Source organism: Oreochromis aureus, linkage group 13, assembly GCF_013358895.1.
Source record: "Oreochromis aureus strain Israel breed Guangdong linkage group 13, ZZ_aureus, whole genome shotgun sequence".
Classification (NCBI taxonomy): domain Eukaryota; kingdom Metazoa; phylum Chordata; class Actinopteri; order Cichliformes; family Cichlidae; genus Oreochromis; species Oreochromis aureus.
In genome coordinates, this window is record NC_052954.1 from 8,016,052 (window position 1) to 8,038,522 (window position 22,471).

Consider the following 22,471-nt stretch of genomic DNA (forward strand, 5'->3'; position numbering starts at 1 on the left):
GTTTTAGGGAATGTTTGCGACTCTGTTCAGCTAGCCAGCACATAAATAGACAAAAATGAAATGGCCACATGGCTGGGAATTTGCAGTCATATGCCCTCTTTTGCCCTTGACTGAGTGCTTTATTTTGCTCTTCAAACCTCAACACTCCACTGCCATCTTTGCAGACAAATTGCTCTCATATGCTTCTCCCTTATGATTAACAGGGAACAAATTCACATCAAATAACCCCCGTATTGTCTTTAAGCCTCATTTTCTAATGACATTACATAGGGCATGTGCAAGTTTATTTGTGGTGACTCATCTGTGGGGTCAGGGGAAATGAGCAATCCCTTTGTCCCCCCCCACCCCTCTGTTGAACTGTTACCTATAAAAACAGCCGTATGCTCTCAGTCAGAGGGTGTTTCCTGCTCGGTGTAATAACAAGGCCCTTTCTCCTTGTCCCATTCCTTGGCCGATTGATTTTTGTTAGGAAAATTAATGCAGTCGCGCTAAGGCTGTGGAGGTCAGAGGGAGACAGGCTTGAACAGATGAGGGGCGGTGCTGGGTAAACAGAAAGGAAGGAAACAGCTAGGGGACCCCCAGACTCTGTCTGATGAAACTTACTGTGCATTTAGCGAAGGCGGAGCATGCAGTCGCTTATGATGTATTGTCTCTGTCCTGTTTTATGCACACACCAAAATAAATCTGTTATGACTGAGCAAGCAAATATACATGCCCATTTATTGACTGCGCTCACTCATCCCGTGTTGTTTGGTTTTCTTGGCCGTGTTTTATGTTGTGTGTGATTCTCTTTATTGCCTTGACACAAGCTTAAAGGCAAAGATAGATCCTTTACACTTTATGAGATTCCTTTAAAAACTTGAGTCACGACAGTCGACTTCTCGCAGTCAGCAGACCCTTTCATTTCATGCAACTCCTTAAAGATTAGATGCTTAGATGCTTTGTTTGTGTCTTTCCCCCCCCTAAAAGTAACACAATCATCCCAATGAATAGACGTACCTCTGTTTGACCCCATAACATATCCAAGTGCTGCCTTTTATAAAGGCATAAAGCAAAGCATAACCATATTTCAGTGAATAATGTTTCCCAAGTGGGAACCAATCTAACACAAAGGGTGCCCCAGTCAGCTGGCTCCCTGCACAAGTTCATGCCACAATAGCACCCTGTGTGCACCATGCTGTAGCTAATTAGCTACTCATTAAAGAGCCTTCTTATTAGATTGGATGTTATGCTCTTTCAGTTAAATTCGAGCTCTTAATTTTAACAGCCTAATTACATTTCTGAAAAGACGAGAAAAAGAAAAAAGACTTTTCAAAGCAGTCTCTGGCTGAATAGAAGTGATGCTTTTCTGAGAATTCAGAGATCCAAATCTTCTCTTCTTTGACGGTGAGATTGTAGATTTGAGATATTAGGAGCATGAATCTGTAGAAGGAGAAGCTAAATGTGTAACTGTACATTGTATTTAATAGTTTGCTTTTAGCTGATATACTGTACCCTCTTTATTGGCTGTACAAAGACTTTGGTTTGCTGAAACAGCTGGCTAATCATCAAAAGCCCTTGGTTAGCAAAATACTGTGCATGCACTGTCTCAATTCATGCATCTCTTTTGGTACACTTGTGTATTTTTACAAGTCAAATTCAACAAGCTACTTATATCTGATGAGATACAAATATTGTGTGTAAAAAAACAAAAAACAAAACAAAACATTTTAGACTTACCTATTCTTAACGCAGCCGTTCACACCAGCTGTGTAATTTCGCTAGATGAAATTGTGGCATTAAGTTTTTGGATCAAGCTCAATTTTTTTCCTCCCAATTTTTTTGCATGCAAATAAACAGATCCGACCAATCAGACTGCTGCATCCTGAAATACGTACGAAAGCAGTCACCACCTTTAACTCTAACTTTAACTGAATCTCCATTTCTTCCTTCTCTTGTTTAGACACACTAGGACACCAACTCATCATCACTTGATGTTGTAAAGACCTTGAAAAGATCCCACTGAAGAAGTATAGAGTCCAAGTTCTGAAACTAGTTGGCTTAAACTAGATTTCTTTAGTTCTAATGCAGAGGCAGTCTTTTCCAGGCTGTTATACAACGATGCACTTAAAATAGCGTAAAAATGCATCTGCAACTGCTTGTAGGTGCACTGCCACAATCTGGAGGTGGCTGTAGCTCAAGAATTAGAGCAGTCCTCTACTAATCAGAAGGTTGGTGGTTCGATCCTTACATACCAAAACATCAAGATACTGAATGCAGAGTTCGTCCGAGTGTGAATGTTAGATACAGAGCACTTGTAGAAAAAAGTGCTTGTATAAACATGTGTATGTGAAAGCGTAAATACTCTGAATGCTCAAGTTCTATGAGAATTAAACCATTTAAAGCTACATCTTTATGGTGTCACCTGCAAAACCACAGGCATGTTAATGTGACAGATGTAGTGTACACAGTGTATTAAGCTCCGCTTCTATGCGACATGAAGATCAACAATACATTACCACCTGGTCATCTGTCGAGCACTCAAAGGGGGAGACCCAGGAGACCTGCTGCAGACCTGCTCGGGCCCCTCCAAATCCTCTTTTCTCCCCACATTTCTGTGGGTGTGATATTTACAGGAGAGCAGACAAGGGTTTGCTGCCACTCTCGCTCGTGGCGCAGGACCTCTGCTCCCTCACAACTTAAAGCTGTCTTTTAAGAGAGGCCATAGGAACAGCCGGATGCTGTGATTGTACGGATAAAAAAGAAACATCTGCGTAAGAAAAGTCCCCCTTTTTTTTATTTATTATTATAATAATACAATAAGAGGGGAAAAAAATGCATGACATAATTTCTTGTTATCTAAGAAGCTAAGGCTGCATTTACATTTGCTTTTCATGCAGCGTCCATGTGCTCTTAGGGGCGATGCACTGGAGTATAACTAAGCTAGCATGGAGGATATCCAACCATTTAAATCAAGCCTCTGGGAATTTTACATAACACATCATTGGAGAGCATTGGTTTTTACATAAAGACAAAGAAGGCCACAAAGAGCCACCGGACGGGCGTCTTAGCCTGAGACGAGCTGCTGCGTGTGTTTTTGCAGACTCCTCTAAAGCTTCACGGTCCTGTGGTCACTGTTGTGCGGCGAGAACGCCTCTGCTCATACCCAGACAGCACACAGACAGAAAGCTGCTTATTTTTTTTATACATCCCAGGGGGAAAAAATGATTTTTCTGAGCACAACCTCAAAACTGAACCCTTTGCTCTGATGGGGTGACTACCCGATCCCGAGCTTTACGGAAGCGCTCTTGAGTCTTCGCGCCTTAGGAAATACTGTAGGCTGCCATCGATTGTCCCCGTGCAGCAGAAGCTGTCATATTTTATAGATGTTTCATGGGATCGCTCATGATCTAGACGATGTTGCCTTCATTTAGAAAGAGTTGTGTTTGTACTAAGGGAGGAGGAAGGGCTCTTGATGCAGAGAAATGGGGACCTTCGTGATAAGTTCTTCTCACAAGTGACAAAGTAGTGCCACTAATGCAGCAAACGAATATATTTCATTATGGGACTCTGGAATAGAGCTGTTTCTCATTGGGCAGCCAAGGATGCCACTTTATCATTACAAGGCCACATGAGCGAGCCACAGGCAGCGTGGGACAGAATCAAAGCTGCCACTGGACACAAGCTGACTGATTACTTTTCCAGCTCACATCACAGCTCTGACAGCCATCCCAGCATCCTCAGGGACAGTTGAGTTTGCTCAATACTGATTATTTGATATCAAAAGTTGCGCCCATTCTGGCCCAGATGTTGACATACTGTATGTGTGTTAGAGTTCAGCTCAGATTTTAGCATTGGGTCACTATCAGCCCAGGAACCAGTGATCTAGTCATAGAAACAAGGTGGAGGTGTATTTTTCTTTAAAAACAACACAAAAATATAAATTGTTATCAGTTTCCACTGATCATCTGTAAGAATTTTCTACAACTTTACCTGTGGTAAATTCAGTTGGTTGGACATGATTTGGATCCATAGTGTACATTGTAATGAATTGTCCGTGAACCTCAGAGACAGGATTGTATTGAGGTGGTATAAAGATGAATGCAGCAATTTACAGAGACATCCTTGATGTTAACTTGCTCCAGAGCACTCTGGACCTGGGGACGAAGGTCAATCTTCCAACAACCCTAAGCACACAGAAGATTACAGAAGAAGAGTGGTTTCAGGACAACTCTGTGAATGTCCTTGAATGGCCCAGCCAGAGACCAGACTTGAACCCGACTGAACATTTCTGCAAAGATTTGAAAATGGCCGTGCACTGATGATCCCCATCCAACCTGCTGGTTGAGGTTCTGCAAAGAAGAATGGGAGAAACTGCCCAAAAACAGGTTTGCCAAGCTTGCAACATCATACTCAAAAAGACATGAGCACGTAATTGCTGCCAAAGGTGCTTCAGCAATGTACAGAAAAGGCTGCAAATACTTATTTACATTTTTATAGTTTGGTTTTTTATTATTTTCAATACATTTCCAAGAAAGTCAAACAAACTTTTTTGAGGTGAAAAATGAATTTAATCAATTTTGGAATAAGGCTGTAACATGAAAAAATGGGGAGCAAGTGAAGCACTGTGAATACTTTCTGCATGCACTGTGTGTGTGTGTGTGTGTGTGTGTGTGTGTGTGTGTGTGTGTGTGAATAAACTTTTCAAACTTCCTTCCAGTCTTAATATAACTCCAGTGTTCAGTTACAATTATATTGCTTCCAGTCATCCTACAGCCTGTGTGATCCTAATTTAATCAGTTCTTTCACAAATGAGTCCTCATGAATAGGCACAATATTGAATCAGATAAAAATATAGATTGATGAACAGTCCATGACAACATTAGCAGCCTTTCCAAAACGCGGGGTAGAGGAAAAAAAAAAATCAATGGGCTCAAAGACCTGTCATTTGCATGGGCCTCTTCTCCTAATGGGAATACTTTTTATAGACGGGGAATTACAAGTTGAAATATTCTTTTTGATTATTGGACATCCATAGCCAAATATGATTTACATTAATGAGCATAAGTATATTAAAGACGTTGTATCCCCCGGCATGCGAAACAATTGAATAATGGCTCTGGCAACCAAGCGGTGGCCTGAGAAAATAGAGAGGAGGTAATGTCACTTTAATTACTAATGGATAGCTTAATTCAGACTTTGATTTTTCATCTTTAGCAACAATCTAATAAGGCAAATATTCATCATCTTCATATCCCATTTTGAAATGATGGTTTTGTCGAGCCCGGACAACACAGTTATTTAGAGAAAGTGGCCGTTTACGCCGGCCTCTTAGATCAACGGTTTATTTAAAGTTGATTTTCCTGTGAAGAAAGAAGAACGGTCCTTTCATGCCCAATTGCAGTTGTCTGAAACACTTAGAGTTGAGAAGTTGATCTTGTTAGAAGGGACAGACGTTGTATGATTCCCCTTTAGATCAAAATAATAATTGTCCCACACATTGCTCTCCGGTGTTTGTAAAAGAATACGCGTTCCATCCCGTTTTAGTACTAGTTGGGTTTAAATCTAGATTAGATTGTGCACAGTAGTGTTTTGACGTGAGATCATTAATGTTATATAGTTAGACACCAATCTTATCATTGTGTTATATAAATCATGGGGCTAGGTGACCTGAAAAGTGCTTTGCCAAACTGCTCTTTTCAACAGCACATCTTTTTTTTATTTTTATTTTGAAGAATCTTAAATGCTTTGGTAAATTTAGGCAAATTATAATATACAGCTATCAATAGATGTTTTTTAATGTCATTTTGATTATAATCTAATGTACTGCCTCTCCGCTGAATCATCTTACGTCAGAAACATTTATTTATAAATTCATTACACAGGTCCTGACCATGACTAGGAGGACACGCATATCGTCTGGGTCTGAAAAATGAAAGCAAATCAGAAGCGCCTTAAACCTGCAATCTTTTTAGTGGTCAGCAGGGTCCTCCGATTGCAAAAAGCCTGCAAATCTGTGACCTCAGGAAACACTTTGTTGACGTGTTTATGGAGTTAGTTATTCATAACTATGAATGCTTGGTTTCCACAAATAGTGAAAATGCACTGCCTGAGGCTTCAAATGAGTCATTGAGGTCATCGTGGTGACTTCCATCTTTTATATACAGTCTGTGATCACTACATGTAGATTGGTTGGACCGGTGGCCAACTCTGTCAGCATATTTTTAAAACATTTGTGTTAAATTTGTTTTTGTAAATGACATAACATTGCCATAGCACACACACACATAAACTTTACAGTTAGTTTCACTGTAGCTTTTATAAATCCTGACTTCTTGCTCGGCTAGAGATTCTTAACCCCTGCACACAGATCTCATCCCTTACAATTTAGTGCAAACATGTGTCAGTACTTCCTTTTGTACTAGGTGGTGTTATGAGACGGACTTGTGATAATGTGGAGTAGATAGAAATTAGAGTAAAAACAGCTGAAACCTGTCCAGTCTGTCAGCGATGTGTGACCGGCAGTGCAGAAATGTGTATTCACTAGCAAAGGTGTGTGCCTGTTTGTTTCAGTGACTTTTGCTTTTTGGGGGTTTTTTGGTTTCTTTGAACAAAACTTAATCTGCGTATTTACTTTTGAGAGATAACATAGAGGATTTTGTGCAGGTTGAGCAGACATTTCGTAAATTGGTTTGTGAAATACACCTACTGTCCTGCAAATGTTAACCGTGATTCAGTATAGTTTTGAAAGTAGCTGAAAAAAAGCATCTCCTTTATATTACTGTAGACTGTGATACTGCCTACAAGGTTGTGGGAGCTTCTTGAAACAGTAACAGTGTATAACAAATCACTGAATTAAGATGAAATGAAATTACAAACTGTATATTGTTCCCCATGTTCCCTTTTCTCCAATTTCCTGTCTTTCTGAGTCTTTCTGAGTCAAATATATATATATATATATATATATATATATATATATATATATATATATATATATATATATATATATATATATATATATATATATATATATATATATTCAGTGTATATTTCTATAACTAATATCATTGCAATAGATTTATATTCGTCTTGAATTCAGATAGCTGAAATGTTAAATGACCCGTGATTGATAATAATTTTCGACTGTGTAGTCTGAACTAGTGTGACCAATTGCTTTTTTTTTCATTGGTCCCAGGGCAGCAAAGCTTTTGCAAATAAGCCCAGATTCCTTTAAGCTAAACTGATTAAACAATATTTAATCACACTGCTGTTTTCAGTCTGAAGTTATTCTAACAGAAGCTGACATGCAGTGTAAATATCCCCTGGCATAGGGCCAATCTTAAAATTGTGTTTAGCACTGAAATTATGGATAAAGAATTTGCTAGAGGGATTATAATGAACTCAAGGCAATTTTGGATTGCTTCTGAATTTGGAGACAAATTTAAAATGGACTGATGGTAAATGGACTGATTCTTATATAGCGCTTTTCTACTCTCCCGGAGTACTCAAAGCGCTGTATACAACATGCCTCATTCACCCATTCACACCCACTCATACAAGCACTTCTAAACTCAAGTGCAACCTAAACTACATTCATACACATTCATACTCCGATGAACGCATCGGAGGGCAACTCGGGGTTAGTATCTTGCCCAAAGATATTTGGCATGCAGACAGGAGCAGCCTGGGAGCCACAGCCACCCCAGTGTCGAATGGCCAAAATCAACGCAGCACAGACAGAGATATCCTGGCTTTAGATGGAATTTAGAATGTGTGGTGCACCAGATACATCCTACATTTCCCATAATGCAAGTCAGTAGTGTCTTTATTAGAATCCCTATTAGTTTTAAATGCATGCATTGGTTTGTAACTCCAATTCATCAGCAGAAATAACCCTGTCTAGGCTATTTGTTTCAGATTTGGAGACTTTGTCAGGCTGCATAAAGTCAACTTAAAGATGAAACAGGCTTAAATCTATGGTGGCCCTACACCCCCCAAAACTACATACAATACAATACAATACAGTTTTATTTATATAGGACATTTAAAAACCCAAAGGCACACCAAAGTGCTTCACAATAATACAGAGAATCAACATAAATCAATTAACAAAGTACAGATCGGGCACTAGCATAGACAGAAGGTAGGCACTAATAGACCAGAAGAGTTAAGTAAAATAGTTATCGAACCTCAATTCAGAAGGAAGGTCAGTTCATGAATACAAAATATCAACTAAGAAGTTAAAGACCAGCAATAAAATTAATTATAAGTTTAATAAGGGTATTAACTGGTCGGGAAAACCAGGTTTAATAAGTAAGCTTACAATCTTGATTTGAAGGATTGGATAAAGTCTGAGGCACGAATAGAAGCGGGGAGGCTATTCCAAAGTTTAGATGCAGCTGAAGCAAAGGCACGATCACCTCTGGTCTTCAGCCTAAGCTTAGGTCAGGCCAGGAGTAATTGACCTGATGATCTTAATGCTTGGGAAGGAGTGTACAGATTGAGGAGATCAGTGAGATTAGTGGGCGCAATATTATTCAGAATTTTAAAAGTGAGTAGCAATATTTTAAACTCAATGCGATATTTGATTGGTAACCAATGTTAATCAACAAGAGCTGAAGCGATAGAATCAAATTTTCTAGCTCCGGTATGAAGGCGAGCTGCAGCATTCTGAACAAGCTACATTAAAAAACATTAAAAAAACACATTAATAGAAACAAAAAATGACATCAACACTTTGTTTCCTGTAAAGTGAAATGTTGTTGTGTCCTGCACCTTTTGGGCAACTGGATAAACTGGAGTCCATAATGCAAATTAAAAAAAGCACAAAGTTGGTTGTTAAGTTTCCTGCTTTCGAGCCCGCTCCTCATTTGCAAGGCGTACCTGCATCAAGCAGCGAAAAAATGCCCTCACCGTGGCTCCATTTAATTTACTTTAACCACGAATTTATGCTCGCTTTTCTGCCATGCAAAAGACGGTTTAGCCCAACCTCATTAAGAGGTCACCAGTGGCTCAGGCCCCACAGGTGTAATCCCATTTACTTTGATCCTCAGTTTTTATGTCCTCGTTAAAAGCTGCTGAAGTAGCAACACGGTATTAGTAAATACGCAGCTGGAATATATATGAGCATTAATCATTCTCTGTATTGAACAGGCCACTGCTACCTTTACTGGAAACTGGGGACAGGGCAGAAATGACGCTTTCAAATTCAGACGTTTTCCTTTAATTAGAAGTGCACCGAGGTATTTTTTTGGTTTTTTCAATAAGTTTTAGAGCGTGCATTGGATCAAAATGTGCATCATTTCTTTCTTATTGTTTTATCAGAAGACATTTATTCAAACCACTCTGTATAAAAATAAAAGCAAGGTGCTATTACTGTGTGTATCGAACATTTTTTAACAAAGTTATCAAAGTCTTCCATCAGGATTATGCTGAACCAGCCAATGGTGTGGTCTGGAGCACAAAAAAACAAAAACGCAGCATTATAAAGTAGCTCTTTTAAAGTCTGAGTCATATCATGTAGACGCGTATTCACTTTTCTTTTTTTGTTGAATGTCATTGCTGTGATGGTTTTATTGCTTTAGACCCCTATGCCAGGCAGGTTAGAGGAGCGACTGCACGACTGATGAGCGTGGCAGGAAATTGGCAGATGGAAGCATCCATTTCACCGCTAATTAGGGGGTCCAGAAGCCCGCCGACTGACAGGGTTCAACCGGGCAATGTAGTGCCTGCCAGCTCCCATCCCGTGCGCTTTATAAAACGCTCTTTAATTCCCCGGCACAATATCATTAACTTTGTAAGTGGATGAACACAATGGACAAGCAATTTAATTAACTTCTACCATTGAATGTTGGAGGGGAGACTAAATGAAATTAATGCACAATATTTCCCAGGGAGGCAGCCAACCTTGGGAGTGGGTCTGGATTGTTGGCAGGTCAGGCACTGCCGTGGGTTTGGCCAATTATGCCTTGTTTAGACCCATCCATAATACTTTCTTCAAAAGAAAATAAAATCAGTGGTTTCGAGATCAATCATGAGCGTGTGTCGCTCTGCATTCTGGGAGATTTTAGAATAATGAAGTGGAAGCCCGGAAACACTCTGCCAAAAGCTTTGAGTCAACAGCGCTAAAATACAGGTATCATAACTGATCCGTGCAGAGGCGGGGGGCTTACTTGAAGTAGACGATCAATAAATGCCTGAAATTGGGAAATGCAGGAAAAGTAATACGGCGATATGTCCGACACCGTCACGTCACATTTCGTGTCGGAGGATGAAGCCTGTTATTATTTTGATTACCCAAACTTTTGCTTAAATAGTTCAAATATGAGCTTTGTTATTAGTTTAATGTGTCTTAGTGAAATTGAAGTAAACTTGTAACAGGTTTATGCTCTAGTTTAGGAATTAAATGTTTCAAATAGATTACAATACCTACAGTTAGAGATCTGCCATCTTATTTTTACTTTTATTTTACTTTAAATAACTTGGTTTACAAATAAAACTCTGTTTTAGGCCGTCTTTACATTACACACTACTAGTGTGCTTTGGTTGGCATATTTTAATAGAGCTGTCCCAAATAATTCATTAAGTTAAATCTTAGAGTATAAGGTCCTCACTATGCACCTGTGGCACTTTTACTTTAACTGTGTTTCACTGCTGTGCTATTTTTATTCTTTATCCTGCTACTGTAACACAACAATTTCCCTGTGGGATTAGTAAAGTGCCTTCTTACCTACATACCTACCCAACGAACCATTCAGTCGTTTTTCACAACTGAAGTTTTGCTTGAAATCGCAGATCACAGCTGCGAGCGAGAATGCTAATTATCCAAAAACCTGCCCAGGGAACGAATGTCCCTATTACTCATTATTATCCTCATTACTTACTGTAGCTGTATAAGCAGTCGAAATGAGTTTCAGGTGCACTGCCAGAATCTGAATCAAAGATCTGTGGTTCCTCTTTTAATTCTAAGGGATCAATACTGGTCCTGCTTTGCCCTGTAAACCAATTTTCTAGCAGAGCTCGCACATGATTTCCCTCCCAGGAGAAGCGGAAGAGCATTAAGGGAGAGTAAGCTTAACTTAAATCTTAATTACTGTAAAATAAGTAAATAAATTTACATTAACGTGCTTCCTCTAAATATATCTGTGAACAGCCTAATTCCTTGCCTGCGTCCCTTACCTATGGTCCCCAGCACACACATCCCAGAGACAAGGGCTTCTTCGGGACGTGACGGATGGCTCCAACACTCGAGCCGCTTTCAAATCACAGGAAGTGACAGAGGAAGTTTTAATGAGAGTTTTGTCTGTGTATCCAGTCAGGCCTTCCAGGCAGCTGATGAATAATAGACACTGTGGCTCAATACTCTGAATACTCAATCAATGGCACTGGGAGAGGGCCTTGGCAAACACATATGGCAGCCCGGGGTGGGCGGCGGGCTGAGGAGGGGTAGAAAATACTTCTCCATCTGTATCTCCAGGCTGAAAAAAAAAAGAAAAAGCAAGCCACCTCTATTGATGCCTCTCACTTTTGTGCCGGGGTGTTTTCTTCGCCGGCGATGACAAACAGGCTGTTTGTGCAGTATTGGAGGTTTGTGCAGAGAGGCTCCTATGAAGGTGCCTCTTTTAGTTCTGGATCCTGCATATCAATGGGTCCCTCGCTGGGATGTGGAGGGCTGATCTTGAAAAAGATCTGTCAATTCCTAAATCCAGTAGCTGTTAGAGCACACAGCATGCAGTTCTATTGTCTACTAATGGATTTGCCTTTTGCACTTTGATTCAGTGTGTTTACGATTTAGCCATGTATAAATGTTAGAGTTTAGTGATTAATGGGGATATCATGTACCTATTAGTCAGAGCTTATGTCTCTGCTTCCTTCTCTAAGCTGTGTGGGGCTAGCATGTGTGCCTGATGTATTGCAACACCATTTCTTCATGACAGCATATCTGATTGACCTTTCCGATAAGACTGTGTGTGTGTGTGTGTGTGTGTGTGTGTGTGTGTGTGTGTGTGTACACATTTGTGAGTTGTTTTTGGGGGTTATGATTCTGCGTGCAGGTTTGTGTGGACGTGTGGCATCATTCGTGATTTGTCAGATGCGGGGGGCTCCAGGGATTTCTGAGCAATGAGATATAAACTGGAAAACAGCCCATTCTTGTCTGTGCTCTCCAGAAGGCAAAATGCCACGGAAAACTCTGAGGAGATATTTCTCTGCAGGTGGCTGGAACAAGCTTGTAGCCCACAGACAGATAACCCTCATTACAGGGCAAGTGTCATCACTTTATAGGATTATTATGCTCTAATAAAAGGCAGTATTATTTTCACCTTCATAATAATTTTGTACTTGCCTAGTTATTTTAAGGGAGTATTTTAAGGGAAGACGAGCATTCAGGATACGAGACAACCAAACCAAACAAGTTTTATTAACCAAGCTTACTTAAAATTGTTGCCACATGGTTTTCTGTGGATTGACTAATGGATTAATAGGTCAGTCACTTCAGCCCTCACACGCATCCAGTCCTCCTTTGCACTGAGGAATTCCAACAAAGCACACTAACACTCTGTTTTTCCTCCTAATAAAATGGTTTAGTGCTTTGGCGTAACTTGTGGCTTGTTTGTAACCTCTGTCATGGCCTTGATGTTGTTATGTTCCCACAATTCATAAATTCTTCAAGTATTTATGGTACAATCTTATCAGTGAAGGAATGACTCCCAAATAACAAAAAACAAGACTTTAGTTGTGAGAAGCTGCGTTTTAAGCTTGAAATAGGCCAGAATTACAACTGCAGTCTAAAATGAGACAGAGTGAGCTGCAGTGTTACAGAAAAAAATGGTATTGGAATACTAAAAGAAAAGAATAAAAACTATAAAAATGTGCTATAAAGACTTCGGTTTATAGACTGTATCCAAAAGATGGCATGCATGTACGTAGTTAGCTTCTGGACTGTGCACTAAATTATCAGCAGGCCAATGTGCGCTATATGTTCATATCTTGGGACATTTGTAATGCCCGAAAACTAAAAATGAAAAAAGTAAAGAGTATATGGGAGAAACCTTCAACTATGATATGAATGTCGACGTTACATCGTTTGTCCACCAGAGGGCACACAATTTCCTTGTTGGCAACATGTTTGGAGTACAACATAGTCAGTCAGTGTAAAAAAACAAATTTCACATTCAACTTGATTCTAAAAAATTTTTTGCTTTGATTCTTCATTTAAACTTTGTCGTCACCATGTAAACACGTAAGTTTCACCCACATTTACTCTAAAAACAGACGCCCGGAGCACGCCTGTGAGTAAAAAGTTAATCCCAGGCAGGCCTCGGTGTTTACACAAAAAGACTGAGAGCACAACAGCAGCAATGACGACGATGTTGTCATAATTTAACATGGAGCCAGACATTATTTTCCCCATTTAATGTGAAATGATATAAAATATGATTTTAACTAATATATAATAATAAAAAAAAATAAAGGTTGGACTCTTTCATTATTATTATAACCTTAATTAAAATTTACATCATCAGAATGTTATTCAATGTGCAACCACCACATGGTCCTTTAAAGGCTTACAAAAACACACTCATTCACTAGCACACAATAAAATACTATCAGAACTATTTTTGCCTCCCGTTAATGTTTAAAGCCTTCCAAGAAGACAGAGTAAAGGTAATGTTTTTTATGTCGTAGTTGAGATTGTCTACCTTATTGTATTTGAAACTAATGTAATTGAGATTATATACTTATTTTTGAACATTTTTATTTCAAAATGGCATGTACAATGCTGTTTGAAGTTCAAAAACATTGATTTCCTTTCTAGACACTGCAATGAGCAGTTAATTTTAAAAGACCTGTAATTTTTCTGTTTTGAACATTTATTATGGCACATTAATAAAACAAACATATATTTAATTACTCAATTGATGGAGTAATCAATAGAATTCTCAATTACTAAAATAATCTTAAAAATCCTACGTTGTTCCAGCTCTACTTTTAAGCTTCAGTGACAGCGTTTGGCCACCACTATGTTGTTGTTGTTCTTGTGTCTGTGTTTTTAAAAGCCAGAACTGACCACATGTGAACAAGTGGAGTAGTCAGCTGTCATGTGTTGTGGAGTGTTGGAGAGCAGAGGACCCAATCACAGGCACAGGGCACAAACTGAATGAACTAAAGAAGCCTTTTAATAAGGTTGAGTCACACAACTAAACACCAACAAACAACACGTCCCAAACTGAGTCCAAATAAACCAGTACACAGGGAGGTAAACCAGCGATGACATATGCACTTAGGAAGTTGATTGTGATGACACACAGGAGGATAAACAATAATGAAAAACCTTTTTAACGACAAACAATAAAACTGCTGAAAAACCCTGGATACAGACCGGGGACCAGCACAGTCAGCTAATGATACCAGGCCTGGTCAGGAAGCTGCATGCATGAAAGCTTTAACAAAGTCCAAATGTGTAAATTATTTTAAAATAATCACAATTTTTTCAACCAACACTTTTGGGGCCAGTTTCAAATGATCCATCAGGAAATGAAGTTTTTGGCACTGCACCTTGGTGGTTCAGCCCTAGAGGCCATTGGCATAAAAAAAACAAAAAAACCACAAGGGCCCAAAGAGCAGTAAATCCACCCTTTTATGGACAGTCCTCATCCACAGATGTGAATCACTAACTTCTATTGCCACAAGAAGCAGTAATGCACAATAAACACTTGATGCATCACCTGCTTTCTAATTAACACCCGTACTGCTCGCATGCTCTCATCGCCGTCCTCTACAAACCCACGAGCTGCACTACAGTGTCCGAGAGACAGCAGAGCATTACCCTCTGAAGCTATACAGCGATGACACCGGAGTGTGTATGTGTCAGCTCTCCTGGGGACTGGCCCACTCTCCCTTAGCACAGATTGGAGGTGAGACCTTGAAGAAAAATTATTACTTTTATGTTTGCTTTATGGCTCATTTTTCACATTAAACGCAGAAAATCTATTCAGAGGTCACAGAATTCCTGCTTCTCTTCACGAGCCAGAACTAATTTTTGCAGCCCTCGGTATCGATAAAGCATTCAGCAGAGCAAAGTATGCAGGCTATGTACTGCCGCTCTCAAGTCTCTATTTTCCACCAGCCAGTCTATTGGGACTTGTTCAGGCCGTATCTGCTGGGTGGCGGGTCGGTAGGGGGGGTGGGGGTTCTGGAAATGTCAACCGCACTCGCACACGTGCACGGAGAGAGCGCGAGCCCAGCCGCCGCGGTGTCAGTGCGCCCTTATCTGTGAGTGGTGCAGCCAATAGGACTTGTGATAAGAGATAGCATTGCCAGATCGAGTCATAAAACCCCAGCTTTTATGGCGCGGTTATTGTCTTTCTGTCTACAATTATAGTGATTACTCATTTCCCCCTTACCTCCCCCTGCGGACCTCATGGTGCACTTAATAGACTGCATTTTACTAATGGAAAATTAAGTAGCCACTGTGGCAGTGGGGTTTATAAATATGTAAAATATACTTTTAATTATTTCAAGTGAATCTGGCAGCTAATCAATAAAGAGGGACGTGACAAACATACGTTTGACACAGGCCATTGTAAAGCTACTGGTAAAAGATAAGCATGGCCTGTCAGCGCAGTCCAGCCCTAATGAATATTTTGAGCCTGTCATGTAAAGAGACAAATGGATTAATTGCGCCCCGCTAATATAATAGCTTCTTCATGGAGAGTGCGGGAGGGAGGCAGGCAGGCAGAGGAGAGGAGAGGGAGCCCGGCAGCTGCTGCTGGGATCTGAACCCCAGTGTCAGATGAATATTTATTAGGGTTGAGGGTTAAGTAGATTTTTGCGATTACACGGATAGCCACTTAAGCATAGTTGTTTATAATTTATTTGATAATTGATTCATGCGGGTTTGTTTGATGTCATATTAATTTTATATCTGGTAGTCACAGGCGCTGGGGGCAAGTGGAGGTATCAGCTTCAGCTGAAAAGGACAGTTTGGGTTTTTTTTAAAGAAAGTAAAGTTTAGATTATTCTTCTTCTTATTATAAAATCTTTATTATAAAGTTTATTTTTTACTTTTATGTTTGGATGAGCTACACAAAATGGTTAATTACTAATTATTTATTTAACCTTTTAACACCAAGTGTATCGTATTTGAGTTTGTGTGAGTTTTTGAGACCTCTACCACATCAATGTGTGTGTGTGTGTGTGTGTGTGTGTGTGTGTTTGTCCTGAAAAATAAAAATACCAAATGTAGCAAAAATGATATAAATGGAAACAAATATATGCACATTTATAATTTTCTTTTTAATTTGTCAAAGGTTTTAAAAAAAATCTAATTTTCTAGCAATTATTTTTTGGTTCAGGCTTTAAAATCAGAGACACTGCCCATCACAGTCCCCCTGAAATGATTAAGGTTTGGGTTTAAAAAAAATAAAATAAAACTCATTATTATAGTAGAAAATGCTCTACTTGAACAGATGACAAACATAGACTTATGTTTGCCATCTGTTTTTTCAGTTTTTCCTGGTAAAAGAGTTACTTGACTTGCTAACATTCTTGTCTGTTAATTTTCAGTTAATCTAGCAGTAAGAGGCACTTTGACCTGGCAGGGAATAGAACAAAAAATGCAGCTGCAAATTAATTTGTAATTTGTAATAAAAAAGAAAAATTTCCCTTTTTTTGTGAAAGGAAATATATCACAATAATACAGCATAATGGTCTTTTCACTCCTCTACTCTGTGAAATATTCACACAAACAGCAGCAGTTAGCATAGTGGCACCATTTTGACAAATGGCACCTTTATGCCTCCCTGGCCCTGCTTTCCTATCCATCTCTGTGTCCAGGCCCGTTGTTGGCACTTTAAGGTGAAAGAGAACATAAAGACAAGTGAGCACAAATAAGTGTAGGGGGGCCTTCCTGGAAGCTGTCCTCTCGCAATGGGAAGCTGCGACCTTGAGTCCTGCCTTCGCCCAACGCTGTCCCCTCTCATATGCACCCCCCCACCCCCTCCTCCTTTTTGCCTCCGTCTGAGCAGGAGAAGGATTGACGGGAGGGAGGGGAGCGCGGCGACGGCGGCGGTTCGGGTCACCAAGCGCGGTTCTCATCAATTAAATGTGCGACAGTGTTTTCTGTCGGCTGAACTTATATGTCAAGGAGATGGGCAGGACCTCGTGTTTGTGCTTTTGACAAATCAGCAAATGTTTAATCTCAAGATGTGCCGGGCGCTCATAAATAATGCAGAGGCCAGGCCGGGCCCAAACTCGCTCCCAGCGTGTTGGAAAGAGTGCGGAAAAAAACGTGAAAAGATCATGCCTTGAGCCCCCCCCCTCACCCCCTCTCTTCTGATATCTTCTCCTTCTTCCTTCTGTCACATCCACCATTATTCATCTATCATTTCCTGTACATTCGCTCTTATCTTTCTCACTCTTTTGCAATAGTTTTCTCCCTCTACTCACTTACGTTTTAATCTGGTTGCTCTGGTCTTCATAGCTGAAGCTCCGCTCCGCTCTCTGGCTCTGTTTTGAGGGGGAAAAAGGAGACTCGGAATTATCCTAAATCAAAGGTCTGCTATCTCAAAGACACAGGGGATTGAGCTCGAGCTTTGCCTCGATTTGCCCTAAATGTAAAGAGGCCAACAGAAAAGCAGTGTAGCGGACTGTGAACCGCATCAAATCCCCCTCTGCACGACTCTCACTTCTTCCCACAGACTTTGATTGGCTCGTCCACCGACTGGGAAAGTTTCCTGATTGTTCACAGGGAAAATTAAGATTTTAAGCCTATTGAAGTTGATCTTTGCTCATTGAAAAGTCCATCTGAATGTGTCCTTTGAAAGCTCAAATTGTTGACTCGTCACGTTAGAAGACTCCAGAATAGGGTGCACAGAGGCCGCGCTGCAAGCGTACTGTACCAGAGCACGGTGCACCTGTTGTTGTGTAGCCGGATGGTGTGTGTGTAGTGTTTGTGGAGTGTGCTGTGGAGTGTGGAAGATCTGCGCTGGCTTTGCTTTCAGCGCAGTTTATTAGGCATTTGCACATCAGGTCAGTCCTTTAAACACTGACGGTGTGAAAAGCTTTTGAAGGAGTTTTAGCTCCTTACAAAACAAAACAAAAAGTTAGAAATGATCCAGTCGATAAATAAATGTCTTTAAAAAAGTCTTCTTCTCTTGCAGGCTCTTGGAAGTTTATACTTTATCCACGACTCTTTGAAAAACATCCAACAGTTTGATTTCAAAGGTGAGCCCCACCCCACCTCTCTGCATCACATGACACACATACATCATGACCACTATCATCCCTGCATGCCCCTTTATCACATTCCTGCATATCACATGCGACCGTTTGCAGGCTATTCCTGCTTCCATCAAAAGCAGTGGGCTGTGATTGGCTTTGAGGATAATGTAAAGGGAGCGGGACAGAATGGTAATGCTTATAAATATTAGGATTTAATTCATACGATTTCAGGCCTACAGTAATGGTGTGCAGCAGGTTATTGGACAGTTACGGCCGTCTCATCAGCCTGCAGTGTCAGAGGGCCCAGGGGGCCGGTGACCACGCTAATTAAAGAGGGGATATAGATGTGGAGGCGCCTCGCTTCCTATTAGACCCAAGTCAGCATTAGCACCAGTTACCCCAGTGAAGGACAGGGCGAAGGAAGGGGAGGGGTCACAAGAGAGAGCAGAGGCGCATTCATGTACCCATGTGCACACACATTAAGATTTGATTTAAAATCACAGTACCGGGCATCTGCAGATGTTTGTACATTAGCAGCTAATCGGGCATAATTTGTTTTAGCAGTCTCCATGCTTTTAAGATGCAGTTCTCAATTTTAGTTTGAGCACGAAATGTAAATAATAAAATCTTCTGATCTCTGAACTGGTGGCCTGTCCAGTTGGGCTGGGACTATTTTAGCTACATGCAAACTTTCAGACAAATTTTCTGAAACTTAGCAGAAGACTTCAAGTGAATTTTTCTATTAAAAGATTTTCCATTCAGGAATTCCTAACAGATTAAAATAACCTAACCCTGGGTGGTGTAGATGTGGAGGAGGGTGAAGAGGAGCCTGTTATTCTCATATCCAATGCTACATCTTTGTACTTTGACTCTCCTATAGTTGCCTTGCATCATTCATAGTAAGGCCTTAACTGGGCTTAGGAGAGACATCATCATCACCTGCCTGAAAAAAATCACTTTAGCTGACTTTAAGTCACCTTTCTTCTGATTGGCTGCCCCTCGCAAACTAAAGATTTAAAGAGGTGTTGGGTGCCTGTGGTGACCATATAAAGAATGAACCCTTCTATGACCCCATACAGAGCCAAGAGTTAAAAAATACTGTGAAACAGAGTATTCAGAGCAGTGTAAAGACTGAATTTCTACATAAACTGACATCATTATTGTAAACTTTGACCATTTTTAACATCAACATTTATCAATATAAGTGTACACACGGCTTATGACAGAATATAATGAAAATTCAGGGACTGCATTGATGGAAATAACCAAAAGTAGGTCTTGAATGTTTTTAAATCTACAACATTTAATCCACTACAGTGATCCAATGATATCAAAGACAGGCATTTACTCACTTTACGTCTCAGTCTTTCCTCCTCATCCGAGTGCAGGCATTCCTCATTCTGACCAGCAGGTGGGGCAGTTGTCTGATGAAGCTGAAATAGCTTTAAGAATCAGTGCAATTAGAAGATTCAGACTCACACTTCACTCACACAGTGTTAAAAAAAGAACCTGTGGTTGTAACAGTGTGTGTTTTTCTCTGCTTCTCCCTTCATCACTGTCAACCTCCCTTCCTCTTCAGCCAAGAAATTTAGAAAGGTGGTCGGGAAGGAAACCTGCTCAGAGACACTAGAAAGCACACCCACACTGGAGAAGGCGAAGTTTCCACAGGACTACTTTCCCGAGGTGGGTTTTGTAATAAACACACACGATTGGCTGACAGCCTTTCCCTCGAGATGCCGGCTGACAGATGTTTTATTTACAGTGGAAGGTTATGTGTGGTCAAAATTTGTATTTCTTGATGTGTTAAATCCCACTTATTGTTATGTACTGTGTATACATCAATTTGTTGCATTTTTTATGCATATCCAATACAGACCTGAATATTTATATATTTGGTTTGCTTATTTCCTTTGGAGTTTTTATTGCTTTTTGTTTTTACAGTCAGATTTTTCCCCCTACTTCAGGGAAACCCAGTTTCCTGATCTAAAGACAAATCAGCACAAAGAATTCAAAGAGAAAAAGTCCTTGTTGTGTTTCCCGTGTCCCGTGGAGCAGTTCCCTGCCCACGCCGCCTGTGTTCAGTTTTCTGGTTTCGATGTGTGGTGCGCCGTCAGACGGGAGCTGGGCGCCGAGCATATCTGTGCTGATATAGTAATAAAGAGCACGACCGCCCGTGTGTCATCCCCGCACTCCCCACTCATCTGTCAACCATGCTCCGGCGGCCGCCTCCGCAAATATATGCAAAACAGATGGATACGGCCCCCTTCACACACTTCCCCCCAATTTCCGTCTCTTTCACACACTGCAGGACCCCCCACCCCCTCCAACCCCCTTCAACCCCCTTCAACCCACCCACCTATCTGCCTACCCTTAGCCACCGTAGACACACACACATACATACCTAAACAACTTCAGGTTTTTTCCTCTCTCCCGTTCCAGAGATGATCTAAAACCAATTACACTGATTGAGGCGCAAAGCCATTTAAAATGATTGCAGCGAAGCATTGTTCTGCATTTAACAGGACAAGCAAAGAAAACCGGCACAACAGAGCTGGCACGGCGTACGCTGAGAAGGATGATGGGAGTGATGTAGAGAGAAAAGAAGTGTGTGCGTGCGTGCATGCATGCGTATGTGCCGTGTAGGTAGGTGTGTGTGTGTGGGGGGGGGGGGGGTGTACAGATGAGAAAAGTTTTGCCTGGTGATTTATGCCTCTTTCCCGGCTGGGATATGAATCTGGGATGATGCTCCAGAGAGCAGCACTCCAGATAATGTTAGCCCATTTAAAAAGAGCAGATTTGTGTAGTCTATCAGGGTCGCAGAGTATTTTTTTTTCTCCCCCCTGTCCCCCCCTCCGTGCCTGCCTCCCTCCCTCCTCCGGCCCCTCCGTAGTGAGAAATTGGTTGTTATCATAGATCACAGATACTGCTCAAACCTCTTATGAAAGATGAATTAATTTCACTAATGCTTTAATGCAAAGCTCTCACGAGGGAGGCAGACTGGTGATAACCCCTGCCTCGTCCCCGCTTCCTCCGCTCATGATTTATGCCCTCTTTTAGTAGATGAAACCGCCTAGATTTGCCATCCATCTGCAGCTTTGAGGAATCCTATTACACGGGAATCTTGGACCGGACAGGACGCCACACACAGGGAGTCCAAAACCAGTTGCTTTGGTCCTTTTTTTGGGGAGGGGATCACGATAGGTGTGTGTGGAGTAGGTCTTGTGAGAGATGTGGGAGTGGATCATTAAAAGTCATCAAAAAGGACACAGGGGGCAGGTGTCTCAAATCCTCTGGGGAAGGTGTTCGAGTGACAGCACGACGCTCAGGTTGGGAGCAGAGACAGATGTGTGCTTTCCTCTGCTTGTGGCTTACCTTTACCGTCCCCCATTAATAATGTGTCACAGCTGGTGACATCATGGCGGGAGTGTGGAGTGTTTGTGTTAGTTTAAAACAAAATGCCATTCAGTGCGTCCCACCCGTGAATCCATCTCTACATTCAGGGTTCTGTGTGAGAGGCACTGCGGCTAGTTTTCTTCCTTTCTTCCAGTCATTAAAGAAAAAAGTTACAATTACAAAAACATAAAGCAGAAAACAACATATATAAAATTTAATATCATTTTTCATTTTGTATAATTTTTTTGTCACTAATTAATCAACTTACTTCTTTTAATCTGATCTACGCCATTATAAAAAAAAGTAATAAGTAGTAAGTGTGTGAATAAATGATACCATTATATAATAGTTGATCTATCTCTGATGCTCAGTGCTAGAGGCTTGCTTCCACTTCCAGTGTGATTATACCCTTTTAGAGGGTGTTTATTTTAAGGTGCTTTTGCAGCTTAAAATAAACACCTTGATGTGATATGCCTGCAGCCCAGGTATAGCTTAGCTTGTCCTCAAAAACCTAAGGCATGCAATTTGATTGCATTTTATAGAGCTGAAATTACACAAGCATTTTTACACAAGCAGACCAGGCAGAGCCAATAGCAAGAAAAGTGGCTCAGACCTCACGGAGTTGATATCCAGCCCAACATTGTCTTTTTTTTCTCAATAATCTTACTTATTACTCACTTAACCTAAATCACGCTCTGCTTTCAGCTCTGAAAGGCATCATAAAGTTCTGAAGTTACTCACTTTCACACTTTCTGTTCGATTCCCATTTAAGTGACGACGTCTCCATATGCAAAGCGTCGTTTCTTTCCGTAAATCCCGCCTTGAATTATAGCTGTTTGTGCGTTGGGGGGAGTGAAGTTGGGACGTTAATTGAAAT

The 22,471-nt window shown here is 40.8% G+C and overlaps 1 protein-coding gene across 2 annotated transcripts in view; it reads left to right on the forward strand.

The window, feature by feature from the left end:
• LOC116318505 (inositol polyphosphate-5-phosphatase A) overlaps nucleotides 1-22,471 on the forward strand; it is a 147,267-nt gene that overhangs the window by 69,016 nt on the left and 55,780 nt on the right. For both annotated transcript variants that reach the window (XM_031737515.2, XM_039621383.1), the window contains 2 exons: nucleotides 18,141-18,204; nucleotides 19,781-19,884. In XM_031737515.2, the coding sequence (XP_031593375.1) occupies nucleotides 18,141-18,204; nucleotides 19,781-19,884 (168 nt within the window). The remainder of the gene's footprint in view (nucleotides 1-18,140; nucleotides 18,205-19,780; nucleotides 19,885-22,471) is intronic.